Here is a 19,328-nt window from a genome sequence, read left to right on the forward strand (position 1 = left end):
TTTCTTTTCTTTTTTACCCACGCTTAATATGTGTTGGCATATAAGCGTCGCTAAAAGTATATTTTGTTGTAGTGCATTTTAATAAATTATAAAAAAATTATTGTTTTTTAAAGTTTTATAAAAATTCAATTGAAATATTCGTTCAATCGTTATGCTATTAAAAAGTGTATATTTTTATTAATTTTCAAATTTAAATTAAAGCGATTAAGAACAGTGATAATCTAATTGGCTTGACGTTATATTATATATAAATTGAACAAATACATGTATTAAGATTTATTATAAAGAAGTTTCTAAGTTGTTAATGTACTATAATATTTAGAGCGGATAAAATCTTGACTAATTGATTAAAATCTCATGTTTGATTCAAACTAAAAAATCATAAATTAATATGGGTCATGCAAAAATATAAAAAAGTTAAGATTTGATTCCTTCTTATTCATGAAACTGCAGTGATAAAAGCATTGTTTATAACTCGCTTATTATTAGTCAAAATCTCTCTTTCTCCATTCAATATCAATAAAAATTTTAGAATATAAATGCAAGATTACTAATACATGCAATTTGAAGAATATTTCACTACATTGCACATAAAAAAAAAAGACCAGTTCAGATAAAATATTCGTCAATGTCAATGTCAATGTCAATGTCAAAATCAACGTCAACCTCATCATACTCATCATCGTCATACTCATCATCGTCATCTAACGTAAAAGAATCATCGTCAGAATCATTGTCGTCAGTGTCCTCAAAATCCCCTGTTTTGGCTTCTTCGGTGAACCACCCCACAGTATTAGGGATGATTTTGTCTCTAATTATGGATCTACATAGACAAGTGTATAGTAAGAAGTTGTGCACACCAAACTATCAAGTTATATTAATATATAGAAGTTGAACTTACCCAATCTCATAATCGAATTTCGACACAATTAGGGATTCTTCAGTCTATAATGAACAACACATTTAATGAATATACTAAAAATGAGTAATTATTGAAAAGATATTGTGTTACTAACGAGTATTTCATCTTCCACGGGCACTGGAGGACTGAAGAACTTGAAGAAGCTTTCTGTTTGATTTGTCAAACATTTTTCTGCATACCATTCAATCTCAGTCCTGTGACATTAAAAATCCCCAATTAAGAAACAAAAAAATCATTTTTTCAAGATTAAATTATAAATAATAATATCAATAATGTGAGACTTTTCCAAGTTACCCAGTTGCTTTGTTGAAATAAAATTCATCTTCATCCAAAATGTATGTCTTGCTCAAGACATAATTCTTGAAATGAGGATTTTCAGCGAAGAAGAAATCAAGCTTAAAGGCTTTGAGATCATCAACTCTAGACCATCTTATGTCCTTCAAATATTTCAAAACTTCTTCATCTTGCTTCATAATCTGTTGTGAATTTTTAAAAGAGACATCATTAATATTTATTGAATGATCTTTAAATTTAGATATCATATAAAATTTGTTATTTGGCATACCACTTTTGATATAGTTTCATTTGCTTTCATAGCGTTGACCCAAAAATTAGGAACTCCTGTCACTGAAATTTAAATTGGTGCACATAAAAATAATTTTTAGAAGTTAATAAATTACATGACATGAATAATAAATAAGTTTCTACATTAACAACTTTTATTATCATCTCAAATTTATTAAATAACATAAGCAAGCATAAATATATATACCTTCTATAGTCTCTCCACCTTCTTTGAGAGACATTTTTATAACCTTTTCGATTTCAATTATCCCATTGACGATATTATAACGCTACAAATGTTCAAAAGGTTAGAAGATAAGAAAAATATTGAATCCAATCGAATGTGGAAGAGAAATTTACAAATATTACCTCATCATAAAGAGGTTTAAACAACTCTTGGTATTTTTTTTCAAGTGTTTCCTTCTCCTCAAAATATTTATCCGCCAATTTGTCATGTTCAGTCTGAAAAAACATTATAAGCATATATTTGTTAGATGATTATTCTTTTACTCAAGAATTAAATCATTTCTTTGAGAAGGAAACTAAACAAAAAACTCGGACGTACAAAGTCCCGGAGTAAAAGAAATGTTACATACCTGTATAGTCCTCAAGGCTCTAACACGCTTCCTCACAACTACTGGCAGATCCGAGAATACATTCTTATAATCCTCATCAATGAATCCTTTGTTCTGTGATATATAAAGTAAAAATTATATATGTACTAAGGTACCATCTTTGATGGAAGAAAATAACAACACATTTATAAACATCAAAATTTAACAGAAATATATCAAGAAAGGGAGGAACAGTCACCTTGAGATCTTGAATCATTCTTGCTTTTTGCTCCACCGTCAGAACTAGAACTGGAAAATGCATAGAATCAGAATTAGGCACATAAATGAATAAAAAAATCATAGCCAACCAAATGAATGTTATGACATGTGATTACCATTTAAAGGACTCATGTTGAATGCGTTGGTAGAGACTGCTTCTTATTCTGTATTATAATGAGTATAGGCTTACAGCCGAAGGTTATTCGCAAAAACTTCTTCAAGAGAAAACACAAGGAAAGAACAATGAAGGAATGTGCTTCTACTAGGATTAGAGCTCCTCTATTTATAACCATGATTCACAAATTAAATTATTTTCAGACTATTAATGAGAGTAACTTTCTTACATAATTACATAATTATCTAATTAAAAGAATTGGTCCATAATATAATTAAATACAAATGTATTTTAATTTTGCATCCATGAAACACTCACGGAGTTAACTTTTTTGTACGAATATATTAACCATGAGTCAAATTAAACGGTTACATATAAATGTAATATATAATGTAACGTTATAATAAACTTGTTTTATGACGGAGTTAAACATCTTTTTTCTTTCTATAAAGTTGTACACTTTTTTTTCTTTCAAATATTTTCTATGTGAAATGTAGTAAATTGTATTATATGTATGGATACTAGTAATATGTTTGAGATTATGATAGATTATCTTTCATTTTAATTCAAACTTATCTAAATTTAAGATGGTCAATAATAGCATTTAAATGCTTGCAACACGCGTTTTATTAAAGCGTGCAAATAACGCGCTTAGATGATGTTACATTTTTTCAATATAAATTGTTCAAATCTTTAATAGCACCTAGAGTGACACATTTTTTTTATGTACAATATTACCTATTTCAATATGAAATATATATATATATATATATTTATATTTATATTTATATTGATTTGTGACAAAAAGTAGTCAACTATTAGTTAGAATATGAAATAAACTATTATATTTAAATTATGGATGATTCAATTAATAAGTCAGTTTCATGCGTTTACACTTGTAGTAATATTCTTCTTATAAAAGTAACACATTATGAAAATTTAGTGAAAAAGATTTTGTTGTAATTCTTGAATGTGTATTACAAAATTTAGTAAAACTAATTAGAAAATTATAAAAATAGCACACATATAATCTTTTTAATCTATAGCAATTTACTTAGGCAATTTTTACAGAGATGCAAAATACCATTTTACTGATTCAGTCTTAATAATGGATGATGTATTTAAAATATATAGATTAGGTACATTACAAAACAAGGAACGGAGAAGTCATGAGTCTCATGACGGATTTAATTTTGTAAACATGCATAAATTTATTATGTAAATGAAATTTAAGTTGAGAAAATTCAATCAACATATTTATTGGCAACCTTAAGCAAAATTTATCTGTAATCCATGAATAAGGAAACTTTTAATATCACGAGCTTCACATCCATTGAGTTGTTTCTCCAAAATCATTAAATATGGAACATTGTTTGAAACAGAAGTGGCAAAATATTATTTGGAATCAAATAACATTTTTTTTCATTAATTGTAAACAACCTATTACTAGTTCTCAGATATTTAATTTGGATATATGTGAGAGTAAATAAATATTTTGGTCGGATTGTGGGTTGATACGACCATAAACTTAAAATGGTTAAAAATAAAATTAAAAATGTTATCACATTTTAACCGTAATTATTTTTCGATTTTTATATAATTATTCGTGCAAATACACGTGTTATATACTAATTGTATAAATTTCATTATTTATTTTAAAAGAATAATAACAAAGATGTCAAACATTTTGGCTACCAATATTTTACAAATAATTTTTGTGTTTTGGACAATTTAAATATGATTCATCAATTTATTAAATTTGATACCTACATTTATTTATTTTGTTCAATGTTGATCACTAATAAAATGTTATAATATAAATCCATGAATTATTTTATAAAACATTTAAGTTATTTTGTAGGTTTAGTCAATGTTGAAATTTATTTTTTGTTAGGTTAATAAATCCTAATTAATCAATAATGAGATGGCTTTATACTTTCAAAAAACAAATAATGAAAAGTTGGAACCAATCAAACTAAAATTTATAAAAGAATTGTTTTAAATAGGTCCACTATTATTGTTACATGTTTATATATTATTTAGTGGTTTGTAATGCAACCTATATAGGTCAAAAAAAATATGTTCTTACCAAATCTTGAACTTTAAACTTATAATCACTAAGTTAATAAATAGAATATATAACTAATTAAGATAAGTTGATTTTGTTAATTTATTTATTTTCATATTAATCTAAAAGTAAAACAAAAACGGTATATTCGGGCCAGATTGTTGGACAAAGACTTTAAAATTATTATATTCTTTTTTGGCCAAAAAGATAATTAATTTCAGGGTCCTTCCAACTTGCTTCCTCTGGCCAAGCAGCCTCCTCGCTAGTGCCATTGCTTTTGAAGATGAAAATTCCCCACTAGGCTTGGTTTGTTTTGAAGTTTCTTTCCATATAAATGTTATTTGAGAAGTGAATTTTAATTAAAATATATAAAAATTAAAAATATACCTCTAAATAACTATCAATATGTAGCTAACAAACAAAATAATCTTTTTTTCTTATTTCATTTACTATATTTTAAATCAAATATAATAGTTTGTGTTATAAATTAATAAAAATTATCTAATTTATTTGATTGACTGGTTGAAATCATGAATATGATATTGACTCGTAGAGTTTCTTTAGGTTATTTAAATAAGAAAAATAATGATTGTCGATGATTTTGAGTAGGTGATGTTTATTTTTGATAAAAAGATTTAAGACTTTATTTGGTTGGGGTTATTAAAATAATTTAAAGAGAGAAAAGTGATGATTTTGAAGAGGTGAGATGTATGTTTTTTATAAAAAGACTTAAAAGGTATTAATATATATAAATAAAATAAAAATTAATAATTTAAAATATAGAGTATTTTAATATTTTGGTTAATGAATTGATTAATTTGATGTATTGAGAGTGAAAGTGAAGTGATATTTAATTTTTTTGGATTATTTGAATAACCTAAAATCGAACCAGGCCCAAAAGGTTATTAATATATATATATATATATATATATATATATATTATATATATATATATATATATATATATATATAATATAAAAAAATAATAATTTAAAATAAAGAGTATTTTAATATTTTAATTAATGAATTTAGTAATGTGATGAATTAGAATAAGTGAATTAATGTTTAATTTTATTTGAGTTAACATTTTAAATTAAAATATAGTTAGAATAATAACCTGTAATAGAGAATTTACATATCCCAAAGGTCTAATAATATAGAGAAATATAATAAAGAAGAAAAAAAACTAAAATTATTTATCCCATAAGCATCACACATGTAGGGTGTTCATTTTCACCATAAACAATAATGAATATTTTATATGATGGATGATGATTAAACTAGAAACCAATATGAACAACCCTCTTTCCTTTCTTGTTTTTTAATTTTATTTTTATTGAATCAACAAAACAAATATTGTTTAATTTTTCACATCGAAAAATTAAATTATAAAAAAATCATTGTCCATATTTTCTAAGCTAATTATACAGAAATTTCAAAGAGTTTTCCTTCCACCGATTACTGTCCCCACTAAGAAAAAATCAAAAATCAATTTATGTTGACTAGAGAAAGTTCAACTCCAAATGACACGTGTATGGTCTTCACTGGTCCAAATTGTCCAATCACTGTGCCAGATCACTCACCAACCTCTTTACAGCTTCTTGGAATGAACCCTCGTCCCATTCACCATCCTATGAAGCATAAGAAAGAAACTTAATGCCAAATTTAATGATATATTTATTTATTTATCATTTAGCCACGTTTCTCGACTTCTTTCTTTATTATTTCCTAAAAAATGACCATACAAATTAGGAAATTCTAGTAGGATCGCATATCTATAAAAAAAAAATAATATGTTATAAATTTATATTTATAAGTGAAACAGAGAAAATATTCATTTTGAAATAAACTTAATAGCTCGCCAGTTTCTTATAGCATACCATTGTTTTTATTTTGTTATTTATAGTATTGCCTTCATGAAACATTCAAAGTAATTATTCACATAAAGAAGAGAAAATCAAATAAAATGACGTACCTCATCACTAATGTTTAATCTCATCGTGATTGTACTTATGTGTTGTGATTCAACTGTCAATATTTTCGTGTTCAAAGATGTCAAATTCACATTTCTAACTCGTTTCAAGAACTCAAGCAAACAAATCACTGCATCCATGAGGCTAATATTTCCTCTAAAAAGCACATGCAAATCCACAACTCGTGCATGTGACGTTGATGTAGCTATGTGTGAGATACGAACATCTACTCGTTCATGATTCGTTAAGATGCTAATTTCGTCGGAGGTTGATTGTGGTTTATCCACTAGCTTTGCCATCAAATCTTGATTACTTCTTGTCAAATCCGAAAGTTGTGATTTCAATAAAGCAATGTGTTCTATGGTTGTTGAAAGAATTGAAGTCTTGTCTTTCTATGAAAAACAAATACAAAAATAATATTACGAAATTACAATGTTTTCTATATGAATTTAAAAAAAAAATGCTTCAATAAATAATCAAATGATACTAAAGGGCAACTGCAAAGTAATAGCAAGAAAGACAAGTTTTACATTAGTCAATAGATGACTTGCAGAGGATATAGTGACAGGTATGAACCGTAGCTAATGATCATTAGCATCAAAATATATGCTTTATTGAGAATTTTCTGTGTTAATGCTAGAATTTTATGTAGTGGTTTTATCAATAAAGGGGTGACAATGAAACCTGGGAAATACTCTCAATGGAGCAGGAGATCGAACGAAACGAGTTGATTACATCAACTGACAATTGTGATTTAATTAAAGATATTATATAAATATGATATATATATTACCTTTGCAGCATGAGGGAGTAATGATTTAAGTGTTTGAAAGCTTTGATTGAGTTTGTCTCTTCTTTTCCTTTCTGATATCATATGTTGCAACTGAGAATTTGTGGGAGCTCTGCCTGCATGCAATACTTGTTCTTGAATACGTGCTAGATTCAACGTTCTACATATATTGATTGATCGCTTTAGCATATCCTGCTGCTGTCTTCCCGATGTAGAATTAGTTAAATTTTTCAATCTGTAACACTTGAAGGCACTTGGACTTGCTTTTCTTCTGCTGCTGATTTGATGATGGGTTGGTAACTGACCGTATGATAATGCTAGAGAAGAAGAAGAAGATGAAGATGAAGAAGGGAAAGAAAGGACAGCGAGAATTGCCTCAGTTATGGCTGTGTGCTCGGTTTCAGGCCCTGGATATTGTAATGGGCGGATTATAGCAGCCGGGGAGGAATTATATGATAATTGTAGTGGGTTTTGACGAGGAGCTGCAATATTAAGCTTCGGCTCCTCGCCAACAGGAATATTAATGTCGGGGCTGTCCATTGAGAGTGATCTCAATGATGAAGAAGACGAAGAAGGAAACAAATCTGATGGAAACCAATTCTTCATCTCCATTTCTAAGTTTACCTGAATAAAATTTGGATATTGAGAAAAGAAAAAATGAAAATCAAAGGTGAGGTCTTTAATTTATGTTTACCAGAGCTTGAGTTTGAGTGTGCATGCCTAGCTCAATCTCGCCTTTTCTGCATCCCATGAACATCACAGTCTGTAAAATGAAGTTGAATTAATTAATTTTAAAAAATTATTACAAGAACGTGATCTTGAATTTGAATGAGTAGTTTGCATCTGCTAACCTTAATCCTTGATACCTGGTAGAAGTATAATTGTGTTTGATTTGATGCAAGTCTTTGCAGGTCCAACTCTTTCAACTCCAAATAAGGAAGTTCATTTTTGAAAGCTAATCCAGGAACATGCCTTGCAGATTCATTCATTAATTAATTTATTTAAACCGGCCCATTCATTAATTGAAAAGATATGTACTTACTGATGATTCTCTTGATCAATGACAAACATTGATTTTCGATATTCATTGAAAGCAGCATACGCCAATGAATTCACACTTTGTTCTTGAATATTGTAGAAACCATCCATGCAGATCAAACAACTGTAATATATATAAAAGTATTAAAAAGATGATATTTGGTTGTAATTAATTTGGGAATGTTATTACGCACTTAGAGGTTGTGGGATGGGTCAAGTAAGACCAAAGGCAAATGTAGGAGCATCGAAATGATTGGACAATGCGTTGGAGAAAGAAGGAACGTTCTTCATCTTCAAGTAAGAAGACAGACTCCATTAATCTATCATTCATGATTCTATAACTGTTGATATCTGATCATCAAGAAGAAGATCATGATGAGGTAGCCATGGGATCGAGGAAGTGTACGTACTGTAAATAATATAGAAGATCAAGTTTGGAGAAAAGGGTATTATCCACACACATTTGTCCCAACCGACCGACAGATATAATTCATGGAACTGGGAAAAGTATATATGATTAAATGGTGAACAGGGTGCTTAAATTTTGTTTGAAAAGTATTCAAAGGGGATGGATGGGTCAATGACACTTTCCACCCGCCAGAATTCAGTTCAGCCTAGTCCACAAAGTCCATCATATATCATATTTCATATATATATATATATATATATAATAATAATTAATTATAAATTATTGAGTTTTCACACTATAACACAAAAATGAATATATGGTATGTGAGTGTAAATGGATAGAATGATTAGTTTACAGGTTTAAGGTTTACCCATCATAGAATAGAATCTTATTCCAATAAAAATAGTGACTCATTTCAAATTTTTTAATTTTTTAAATGCTCTACCAATTAGCTATTAATTAATCTTTGGTTCTTTTAATTTAAATTAAATATATGAATTTAAATAACTACTTTTCACACATGCAAATAAAAGTCTAAGTGGGCAATGTACTGTGAATTAATTGAGATAGAAAGTAAGGGTAATGCATCCTACCTAACAATTTTAATATTGTTTTTTTTCAAGATTGAATCTCAAATTCTCAATTCCATTTTGAAATTATTTCCAAATAAAAAGCCCAAATTATGTTTACTTTTCTCATCAAGTGAGAAAATAGTCTAAATTAATTAAGATTTAGTAAATCATTTTGAGTTGGTTTGATATTTCAACATCTGTGGATTTGATTTTGACCTTTCTATTCTTGACCAGCTAGGTCGGAATATGACCATTAGTCTCCTTTTCTTTCCTTATTTATATAAATCTCTCAAAATAAAAAAAATAAATAGTTTTAAGGATTATTAGATCAAGGTAAAAGGTAAAGTCATATATTCGGTTGGATTATTAAAATAATTTAGAGTGTGACTTGTTAGGTTATTTGAATAAATAACAAAAAATCGTACCGAACCTAAATTTATTAAATGACTTACATATATTAATATATAATAAATTAATAAATAAAAACATATATTTTTTAAATATAGAGTTTTTAGAATTAATAATATTTTATTATGATTGAATTGTTTTTTAAAACCCAATTAGACAAGTTCTAAGGTTGGCCAAATATACTGAGACATTAAATAAAAATGATACAAGTCAAAATTACAAAATCAAAACATATGCAAATAATGTAATATTATTGTCAAGGCCTTCAATTTCATTTCATGTCATAAGACAAAGCTGCTGGTGTGTTTGTTTCTTGCTGTATAATCACAAATGGAATTATTAATTACCTAAGTAACGCGAATAAGAAGCACAATCATGATGAAGATACAGGTCATTGCAAATATCAAAAGCCATGTGAAGCATGTTGTCTTAGAAGTCTTCGAGTATATTTCCGCAGCTCGACTGTTGGCACTGCCAGTGCTTGCCAAGCTATGTTCAACCGCCTTCTCCGTTGAGTCAAGAATCTTTATACCACAATTCAGTTTCAAGATGATTAGCATTGCACTTACAATAAAAACAAGTACATATAATTTGATAGTACTTACTTTTTCTGTGTTCTTGAGCGATTGACTCATAACTTGACTACTCTCCTTCAATTGTCTTGCCAATCCAACCATTTCATTTGTCAAATCTTCTTGAAGGTTTCTGTTCAAGGTATAAATAATAATTTGTTTAGTGTCCTAATAAGTAGTTTTTTTCTTCATTTCTTGCAACAATACCTGTGTTTCTCAATATGTGAGCGTGCTGCATCATCAAGTTTGACAGGCCCCGAATCATCAGTATCTGGAGAACCATGACCTTTACCTTCAACAATACTTGAGGGTTTCCTATATTGTTTCAGAAAACATCTTTGCATAAGATGTTCATATATCACTATCGTGTACTTCAAAAAACAACAACGGATGTTTAACTTACTGAAATCTTCTCCTTAAACCAGGAGAGGTAGGTAATTCAATGTTTGTTGCAGAAGGGTTTTCTCTAACCAATGATACAGCTAAGCGAGGTTCCTCAATTTCTTTGCTATCTGACTAAAATTGTTTCCAACGAAAATAAAGATTGATGCATATGTAATAATGTAATATTTAACTTTGTCAAAATTTCTATTCCTGATATAGCACAAAGAGGTACAGATAACAAGGAAGAAATATCAATCAGAGTAAAAAGATTTATTGCAAATTCACTAAGCCAACATTAACGGTTGGTTTAGCCACACAAAAAAAGAAAAGCTTTGTTGCAAGAAAACAGTATTAATTAAACATACCACAGGGACTGCTAATTTGGCAGCAATGACCTGAATATTCTCAGAATATTCATTAATTTGAGCTTTCGAAATTCTGGAAAATAACCACCCAGAATAAGTATATCACTAGATAGTTAAACTGAGCAGCACAAAAAATAATGAACCATGCCTAATGATCCTGACCTTGGTAACCCTTCTGGGGTCCTCTCTTCAGATAATTCTTCCAGTTGCTCCCGTAGAGTAGCAACATACTGCCTCAATTGAAAATATGTCAAGCTATCATTAGATACCGACAAGATAACGCAAATCAATAGGCACGCGAGCAAAGAAAAAATTGCATCCCCCTTAGTCTTTGAGTATGATATCTCAAGGAAATCAGAGAACATACATGTAAGAGCTTTGTTGGGTTTTGTTGGTTAGGTGCAGATGCAAGCAACCTTCTCAAGTTTAGCTCTGTTTTGCTAATCCCCATCACTAGACCTTCTGTGAGAGAAACACGGATGCAAAAGTGTCAAGGTCATGATAGGAAAGCATAATTCTCAAATTTCAGGAATTTGTTTTCAATTCATAGCTTGCAAATCTTAATCTATTAGGTTAAATTGATAACCTATGAGTACAGATGTAATTAAACCTAATGGGTCATTCTGAAAATCAATAAAACAGATAGCAAAGACGCTACCCTTTGCCATTTTCTTTCTCAATCTCCATTACAAGTACAGATGTAGTTAAACCTAATGGGTCATTCTGGAAATCAATAAAACAGAGAGCAGAGGCTCTACCCTTTGCCCTGTTCTTCCTCAATCTCCATTATCTTCAAGATCTATTTAGGTTACCAGAGCTACACAAAGAAGCTATTCAAGAATGGAAAATCAAATCAAATCAAATCAAAACAACAGTAAAATAATATCAAACAAACTTTTTTTTGAGCTAGTAGAAGAACCATGAAGGAGCCACAAGAGACAATTGAGAGAAAAACAGCGGAATGCTTAACACAAGAGGCAGACAATCCCAAATCAAAGCTGGGAATTGTAGAGTACTTGCCTGGTTAATGTCGGTTTCAACAATGTTGAAGAAGCTGATAGGAACGTCAATCTTTCCAGCGAGCGATCGATCTGTGGACTGCGTTTGATAAGAAATTCGCATAGCAATTTTGCTTACATCTTTCAGTTCTTGCGGAAGATTTAAGCGATTTCATTTTTATTAGAAACTAAATAATCAAAATAAACTATATGTCAAATATACTATACTAGCCCTTCTTTTTATATTTACTTTTCAAATGTGAACAAATTTTATTATCCATTCATTTTTTAATATAAATGAAAAGAAAATGGTGAAAAGTTCATATATATTTATTGTAATCTATTTTAAAAGACATATAAATGAGATTTTTTTCTTTTTTCTTTTATCATATATAATTAACCTTCAAAAAAAACTCATACCAAAATAATATACATTATATTCAAATTAGAAATACAAAGGTGTGTTGGGTACTTTCGTTAGAATATTTTATATTTTTTAGGTTGGGAATTTGATCAAATAACCTTGATAACAAAGTTATTATTAAAAATAACATGGGGAATTAATTCTTTGCAAAATTGACCTTTTATTACTGTCGAAAAAACAAATTACCCTCCTTAATAACTTTTCTCTTATTTCTCTTCTACTCTCTTCTTCTCACTTAGGGCAACAAGGGATCTCATCAACGAGTCGTCTCTGTTATCCCCGACGACACATCTATGCTATTATCGGACGTCTGTTATCCCCTGATGACTATAGCATCTACGCCGAATTGTAGCCCTGACTCCATTAAGCTAGATTTTCAACAAACGACGATGGGTACACTAGTAAAAAAATCATTTTTAACAAGAGGAAACACTCTCGGAGAAAAACAAAATGCCTTCGATGATTGTGTTCACCGAGGGCGATAAATGCTCTCGCAACGTCTCGGTAATACAGCTGTCGGTGATGGAGAATGTAGAATTTCCGAGAGTAATTATATCCCTTGGTGATAAAATTATCACCGAGAGCAAGGAATGTCGTTGGAGAATGTCTTAAGTGATTACCGAGAGCATAAGTTTTGCTCTCGGTGAATGTCTTATTGATTATTGACTGCATCTATTATACCACCACCCTCTTCTAATGAATGATTTGGAAGCTCTAGTGACAGCACATGTTATGTTGTTTCAGCTTTCCTAAGTCTGCAGACCCGTTAAGAGCCAAATCCATCCATTGCTGTCAACCAAACCCACATCAGATCATTCATTAAAATACTAAATCCACATTAATTTATAAACATTATAACAGAATAATCAATCAATCGATCACCTGTGTTCCCCAATATGAGTTGATTGCAGTAGTTTATTTGAAAACCATTTTAAATAACACCCAAAAATAAGTTCCAAGTTTATGATCCAACTTAAATTATGCATAAAAAAACCCATCAATAAATCAAAATAAGGATATACCCTAAGAAAAATAAACTACTGTCATCTATCTTGTTCAATCAAGAAAACAATATCATAAGCCAAGGGTAAAAAATAAATATCAGAATGCAGATTAAAGATGCAGATTAAAGATGAAAACCCTAATTGATGAGAAGAAAACTCAGCAGAGTAATAAAAGAAGAGAAATTTAAGACTTGTGAAACCCTGTGACAAACAAATCAACAATGTTCTTCTATTTTATTTCTATATCGCATTCATATATCGGCAGGAATTTCAGTAATTTACATTTCACAATGAATCAAACTTACATGACCTGATCCAGAAGTAGATTTCTCTCCAACCGATTGAGAGCTAGAGAAGAAGACGCAATTAGGCTCCAATCCAGAAACGAAGTTGGACCAGATTTCTTTTTTGGTAGGGTTTAAATTGAAACGGAACTAGGCTGCGAGTATTAGAGTTTTGTAGGAATCAGGATTCGATAAGGCTGAACAGAATTGGATTGAATAATAGGGATTTATGAATGAGAAGAATACAGGAGAAGGGAGAGAGAGAGTGCATACCTTCGTTTCTCTCGGACTAGGACTTTGCACGTTGATGAATCGTGATTTGAGCGCCGGGAGAGGAATCGCGAGCGTTGGGGAGAGGAGCGGCTGAGAGAGAAGAAAGAGAAGCGGATGCGATTGGGTTAGGGCAAAATAAGATCTTATTATGTTTATCTGCGAGAGCAACAATCTGCTCTTGGAAATAACGATGTTTAACTGCGAGAGCAACAGTCTTCTCTCGCTAAAAGAAATATCAACGAAAGCATTATTTCGCTCTTCCAGACTATTCTTGGTAAATATACTTTTTTCACTAGTGGTAAATTATCTGATATTGATTGGTTATAGCTGAAAACAATTGTTATTAATCAATTGGGATCGCAAAGTGTATCTTACGCCGACGCAAATTGCATTTTGCCCCGACGCAAAGTGCATTTTGCGCCGACGCAAACTACACTTCACGCCAACGATTTTCCAATTAATGACTGCAGGACCAAAGTATCCATTCTCTATGTTGAGAAATACTCTCTCTGATCAACACAATATTCCAATGAAAACCAGAAATCCAAATAGAAACAAGAGGAATAAGAAGAAGACGCAAGATTTGTTATCGGAGTTCAGCCCAAATCGGACCTACGTCTCCGTCAAGCTCAGCTTGGAGCTTGATTCCACTATAAAGAAAAAGTATCAGATTACAATCACTCACACTATCTTTCCTTTTCTTACACTCCTTTCTTTGCAAAAATTCTTCACCAAAATCTCTCAAGAAAAGTAATCTCACTCAAGAAAAGAAAAAAACAGAATACCCTCAAGACTTAACCACCTATCTTTTTATATCAACATAAAATGAATCACCCGGTTTTTACAATTAATTAAACCGGACCAAAAAACAGCTAACAAAAAAAACCGGTTCAACCCAAAATCAACAATCTCCACCTTGGTTGTTTGATCATTCTTCAACTTCTAGTGGAATCAAAAAACTCATATTTGCATCATTACTTGAAGCCACCCACAGTTTAAGTTACTTCAACTCTAAGCAGTTTTAAACAATGTTTAAACTTGCTTAAAGTTAACACTTTTGTTCCAACATCAGCATGATTATCTTCTGTTCCAATTTTACCAATTGAAACTACACCTTGTGCTATCTTTTCCCGAATGAAATGATATTTTATGTCCACATGTTTTGTTCTATCATGAAACACAGGGTTCTTGCATAAATGAAGAGCACTTTGGCTATCAGTGTAGATAGTAGCAGGCCCCTTAAACAACTTGAGTTCTTGAAGTAGACCTTGAATCCACATGGCCTCTTTTACAGCCTCTGTTGCTGCTATGTACTCAGCTTCAGTGGTTGATAATGCTACCACTGATTGAAGTTGGCTTTTCCAGTTGATGCAATTTCCATTTATCAGAAAATAGAAAGCAGTAGTAGATCTTCTAGTGTCTTTGTCACCTGCAAAGTCTGAATCGACATACCCGATGACTGTTACTTCAGGAGTATTCTTTTTCTTGTAGCATATACCTGTATCGGTTGTAGAGGCAATATATCTTAATAGCCATTTCATAGTCAGCCAATGATCCCTACCTGGATTTGCCATAAACCTGTTTAAGGTGCTGATCCCATAAGCTAAATCTGGTCTGGTGCAAACCATGGAGTACATGATTGATCCAACAACACTAGAATAAGGAACTTTTTCCATATATGCTTGATCTGAACTGGTTTTTGAAGAACTTGCAGTTGTCAAAGGAAACTGATTTGTAATAGGCATTTTAGCTGGTTTGGCTCCTCTGATCCCAAACTTGTCTATTACCTTTTCAAGATAACTCTTCTGAATGAGAGTCATTAAGCCTTTCACTCTGTCTCTTACTAACCTTATGCCCAGAATTTTTCCAGCACTGCCTAAGTCCTTCATATCAAATTCTGAATTAAGGACTGCCTTCAAACTCTTTATTTTTGAGAATTCTTTGCTAATCAGTAGCATATCATCTACATAGAGTAGAAGATAGTCAGCATCTTGGATTTTCAATTCTCTGTAATATAGGCATGTATCGTAGCTGCTTCGGAAAAACCCTTGCTGAGAAATGAAGGCATCGAATCTCAAGTACCACTGTCTTGGAGATTGCTTGAGGCCATACAATGATTTTTGTAGCAGACATACCATATCTTTACCTTTCTGTAATTCGAAACTCTCTGGCTACTCCATGAAGATGGTTTCCTCCAGATTTCCATGGAGGAATGATGTTTTGACGTCCATCTGCTCCAGTTCTAAATCAAAATGTGTTACTAGTGATAGCATAATCCGAATAGTCTTGTACTTGACAACAAGTGAGAAAATCTCATTATAATCAATCCCTTCTTTCGGAGAGAAACCCTTGGCCACCAACCGAGCTTTGTACTTGACCCCTTCTTTTATAGTATTTCCTTCCTTGATCTTATAGATCCATTTGGATTTAATCACTGACTGTTTTGACGGTCTTGAAACAAGTATCCATGTCTGGTTAATATGTAGTGAATTCATCTCTTCTTGCATAACATCAATCCACTTCAGCTTATCCTTTGAGTTTAGTGCTTGCTTATAGTCTTCTGGCTTCACCTTACCTATTTCAACTGCAGAAACAAACGCATAAACTAATAAATCAATATAAGCAGAAAAACCATACCTTTGTGTGGGCTTAATTTGTCTCCTTTCCCGATCCCTTGTGAGTTGATAGTCGGTATCAGGTTGCCTTGCTTCATCACTTTGTTCATCTGCTAACTCTGTTTCAGTGGTAGCTGTTGTTGAATCATGAACTAAGACTGATGATTCCACCTGATCCATGTTGCCATAATTCTCCTCCACCGAATCAGTAACTACCTGTTGTTGAGCCATCATAGGAACATAGTCAACACTTGTTCCTCGCTTGCTTGTATCTGAACCCCCTTGGATGGTGTTAGATGTTTCTTGAGTAAGGCACACAAATTCTTCCTCATTGAAGATTACATCTCGGCTTATTATAGTTTTGAAACCACCTGATTGTTTTAACCAAATTCTGTAACCTTTCACCCCTTGAGGATAACCAAGAAACACACCCTTTAGACTTCTAGGCTCCAGTTTTCCTTCCTTTTGATGTGCATATGCAGTACATCCAAAAGGTCTGAGATGGGATAAGTCTGGTGGATTTCTAGACCACATTTCTTCAGGAGTTTTAAAGTCAATTGCTGTAGAGGGGCACCTATTCACCAGATAGGCTGCTGTCATTACAGCTTCTCCCCAGAATGTCTTAGGCAATCCTGCCCCAAACAACATTGAACGTGACTTGTCCATCAAGGTTCGATTCATGCGCTCGGCAACACCATTCTGCTGGGGTGTGTGTCGAACTGTCCGATGTCTCTGAATTCCTTGCTCACGACAGTAGCTATCAAATACTTCATTTCAAAATTCTAATCCGTTGTCAGTTCTCAATGTCTTCACCTTTTTATCTGTAAGATTTTCAACTAGAGTCTGCCAAACTTTGAATTTCTCAAATGCATCACTTTTATGTTTTAAAAGATATACCCAAACCTTGCGAGAATAATCATTCACAATTGAAAGGAAGTATGAGTTACCTCCTTGTGTGGGTGTTCTCTCAGGACCCCATAAATATGAATGAACATATTCCAACACTCCCTTGAATTTGTGAATTCCGGTCTTGAAAGATTGCCGATGTTGTTTTCCCAATACACAATGCTCGCAGAAATTTAGCTTAGTCACCTTGTCTGAACCAAGCAGATTGCTTTGACTGAGTATATGTAATCCTTTTCACTAATATGTCCAAGCCTACGATGCCACTTTGTTGTAGTCTTGTCTTCATTTGTGACAACAAATGCAGATTGTTTTGACACTGTCTCACCAATCAAATGATATAAGCCCCCTTTCTTGATGCCCTGTATCACAACCTTGTTCTCTTTCATAATTCTCATCTTCCCTGAACTAGTTTGATAATTGTATCCCAAATCATCAAGCACTCCGAGAGAAATCAGATTCTGTGTAAGTTGAGGCACAAACCTTACATGTCTCAATGTCCTCACAACACCATCAAACATCTTGATGCTGATATCTCCAATGCCCTCAACTTGACATGTATTACTATTTCCCATCAGAACTTTTCCCCCATTTGTATCCTGAAAGTTTGATATCCAATCCTTGTTGTGAGTCATGTGGAAGGTGTATCCAGAATCAAGAATCCATTCGCAATTTGCAGATTCCATTGAGGCCATTAGAACCTCTCCATCATCATATCCATCACCATAGTTCGCTGATTCTTTGACATGTCCTGGTATTGAATGACCCCCTTGTTTCTTCTTTGATTCTCTTTGCCACAAATAGCAATTAACCTTTAGATGACCTAATTTTCCACAATGAAAACATTTTCTAGATTCCATTGATTCAGACTGGAGTGTTCTGTTATTTGGCTCCTTTGAATTGTTGTGGACGATGTTTAGACTTTTTGGAACTCTTCCCTTTAGCCATATAGTTTTCCCCGTTTGAGCTGATCTTCTTGTCAGTTTTCAACTCCAACTCTCTCAACTTTAGGGCAGATATTACCTCTTCAAGGGTAATACTAGTTCGACCATATTTGATTGCATTCTTGACCTCTTTATATGATTCTGGAAGAGAATTGAGAATGATTATTGCCTGATTCTCATTGCTCATTCCTTCATTTTCTCCAGAATTTGACAACTCAATATTGAGCTTCAAGAATTCATCAAGATTCTGTGTAAGAGTCTTATTCGGCATCATCTTATAGCTGAATAGTCTCTCCTTCAAGTAAATCTTGTTGGTCAGAGACTTGGATTGAAACAACTCATCCAAACGTTTCCACATTGAAGCAGGATTCTTTTCATTATCTATCATCCTAATAACAGAATCTGATAAATGAAAAATGATTGTACCTATTGCCGATTCGATCATTTCATCCTTTTGATCCTCACTGATCTCAGGTGGCCAGGAAATTGGTTCTTCTAGGGTACGCACAAGTCTTTGCTGTGCAAGAAGTGCCCTAATCTTCCGCTGCCAAATTCGAAAATCGCCGTTTCCATCGAACTTGTCAATATCTATCTTCATCGTCGTAGTTGGTTGCCAAAGAAATACCTTGTTTGCGGAATCCTTCAACACAATCTTCACTTTCGCTGGAGCTGGAATCACCCTGTTCCCAATCACTCGCCAGCGTTGAAGATCTTCACGAAATCCTCAATTGATCTGTTTCTTGCCCTAACTCAGGCTCTGATACCACTGTTGAGAAATACTCTCTCTGATCAACACAATATTCCAATGAAAACCAGAAATCCAAACAGAAACAAGAGGAATAAGAAGAAGACGCAAGATTTGTTATCGGA

At 32.1% G+C, this 19,328-nt stretch overlaps 3 protein-coding genes across 6 annotated transcripts; all 3 read right to left on the minus strand.

The window, feature by feature from the left end:
* Positions 1-609: 609 nt before the first annotated feature.
* Positions 610-2,451, minus strand: LOC124937760 (nucleosome assembly protein 1;2-like). Its single transcript, XM_047478080.1, has 10 exons — positions 2,436-2,451; positions 2,294-2,349; positions 2,083-2,175; positions 1,856-1,948; positions 1,695-1,776; positions 1,488-1,549; positions 1,217-1,398; positions 1,017-1,116; positions 902-945; positions 610-823 (listed from the first exon to the last, which is right to left on the minus strand). Exons 1-10 carry the CDS (start codon positions 2,449-2,451, stop codon positions 610-612), a joined length of 942 nt encoding a protein of 313 aa, XP_047334036.1.
* A 3,387-nt stretch (positions 2,452-5,838) lies between these two features.
* LOC124937761 (putative transcription factor bHLH041) lies at positions 5,839-8,694 on the minus strand. The gene is made up of 7 exons (XM_047478081.1): positions 8,498-8,694; positions 8,308-8,427; positions 8,132-8,237; positions 7,960-8,028; positions 7,269-7,889; positions 6,478-6,867; positions 5,839-6,133 (listed from the first exon to the last, which is right to left on the minus strand). The coding sequence occupies exons 1-7, from the start codon at positions 8,632-8,634 to the stop codon at positions 6,065-6,067; spliced, it is 1,512 nt and encodes a 503-aa protein (XP_047334037.1). The 5' UTR covers positions 8,635-8,694; the 3' UTR covers positions 5,839-6,064.
* Positions 8,695-9,908: 1,214 nt separating this feature from the next.
* LOC124938521 (vesicle transport protein USE1) lies at positions 9,909-12,173 on the minus strand. 4 transcript variants are annotated; one of them, XM_047478970.1, is made up of 8 exons: positions 12,034-12,173; positions 11,381-11,466; positions 11,176-11,243; positions 11,014-11,086; positions 10,668-10,780; positions 10,472-10,579; positions 10,298-10,397; positions 9,909-10,216 (listed from the first exon to the last, which is right to left on the minus strand). In XM_047478970.1, the coding sequence occupies exons 2-8, from the start codon at positions 11,462-11,464 to the stop codon at positions 10,040-10,042; spliced, it is 723 nt and encodes a 240-aa protein (XP_047334926.1). In that variant the 5' UTR covers positions 11,465-11,466; positions 12,034-12,173; the 3' UTR covers positions 9,909-10,039. The 4 variants fall into 4 exon arrangements, with proteins under 4 accessions (XP_047334926.1, XP_047334924.1, XP_047334925.1 ...); XM_047478968.1 differs by having other exon boundaries at positions 11,381-11,475; positions 12,034-12,169; XM_047478969.1 differs by lacking the exon at positions 12,034-12,173 and adding an exon at positions 11,772-11,836 and having other exon boundaries at positions 11,381-11,475.
* Between the last annotated feature and the right edge of the window lie 7,155 nt (positions 12,174-19,328).

The sequence above is a fragment of the Impatiens glandulifera genome, chromosome 5 (assembly GCF_907164915.1).
Source record: "Impatiens glandulifera chromosome 5, dImpGla2.1, whole genome shotgun sequence".
Lineage (NCBI taxonomy): Eukaryota > Viridiplantae > Streptophyta > Magnoliopsida > Ericales > Balsaminaceae > Impatiens > Impatiens glandulifera.

Excerpts from the sequence above, each read along its gene's own strand:
- LOC124937760 (XM_047478080.1), bottom strand. Across the intron at positions 1,949-2,082 it reads GAGCCTTGAGGACTATACAG|ACTGAACATGACAAATTGGC; the intron begins GTATGTAACATT and ends ATGTTTTTTCAG. Across the intron at positions 1,117-1,216 it reads TATTTCAACAAAGCAACTGG|GACTGAGATTGAATGGTATG; the intron begins GTAACTTGGAAA and ends TTAATGTCACAG.
- LOC124937761 (XM_047478081.1), bottom strand. The coding sequence starts at position 8,634 with ATGAATGATAGATTAATGGAGTCTGTCTTCTTACTTGAAGATGAAGAA. Across the intron at positions 8,238-8,307 it reads ATTGATCAAGAGAATCATCA|GCATGTTCCTGGATTAGCTT; the intron begins GTAAGTACATAT and ends TGAATCTGCAAG. Across the intron at positions 6,868-7,268 it reads TACTCCCTCATGCTGCAAAG|AAAGACAAGACTTCAATTCT; the intron begins GTAATATATATA and ends TGTTTTTCATAG.
- LOC124938521 (XM_047478970.1), bottom strand. The coding sequence starts at position 11,464 with ATGGGGATTAGCAAAACAGAGCTAAACTTGAGAAGGTTGCTTGCATCT. Across the intron at positions 11,087-11,175 it reads ACCCCAGAAGGGTTACCAAG|AATTTCGAAAGCTCAAATTA; the intron begins GTCAGGATCATT and ends GTTATTTTCCAG. Across the intron at positions 10,398-10,471 it reads TCACATATTGAGAAACACAG|AAACCTTCAAGAAGATTTGA; the intron begins GTATTGTTGCAA and ends TACCTTGAACAG.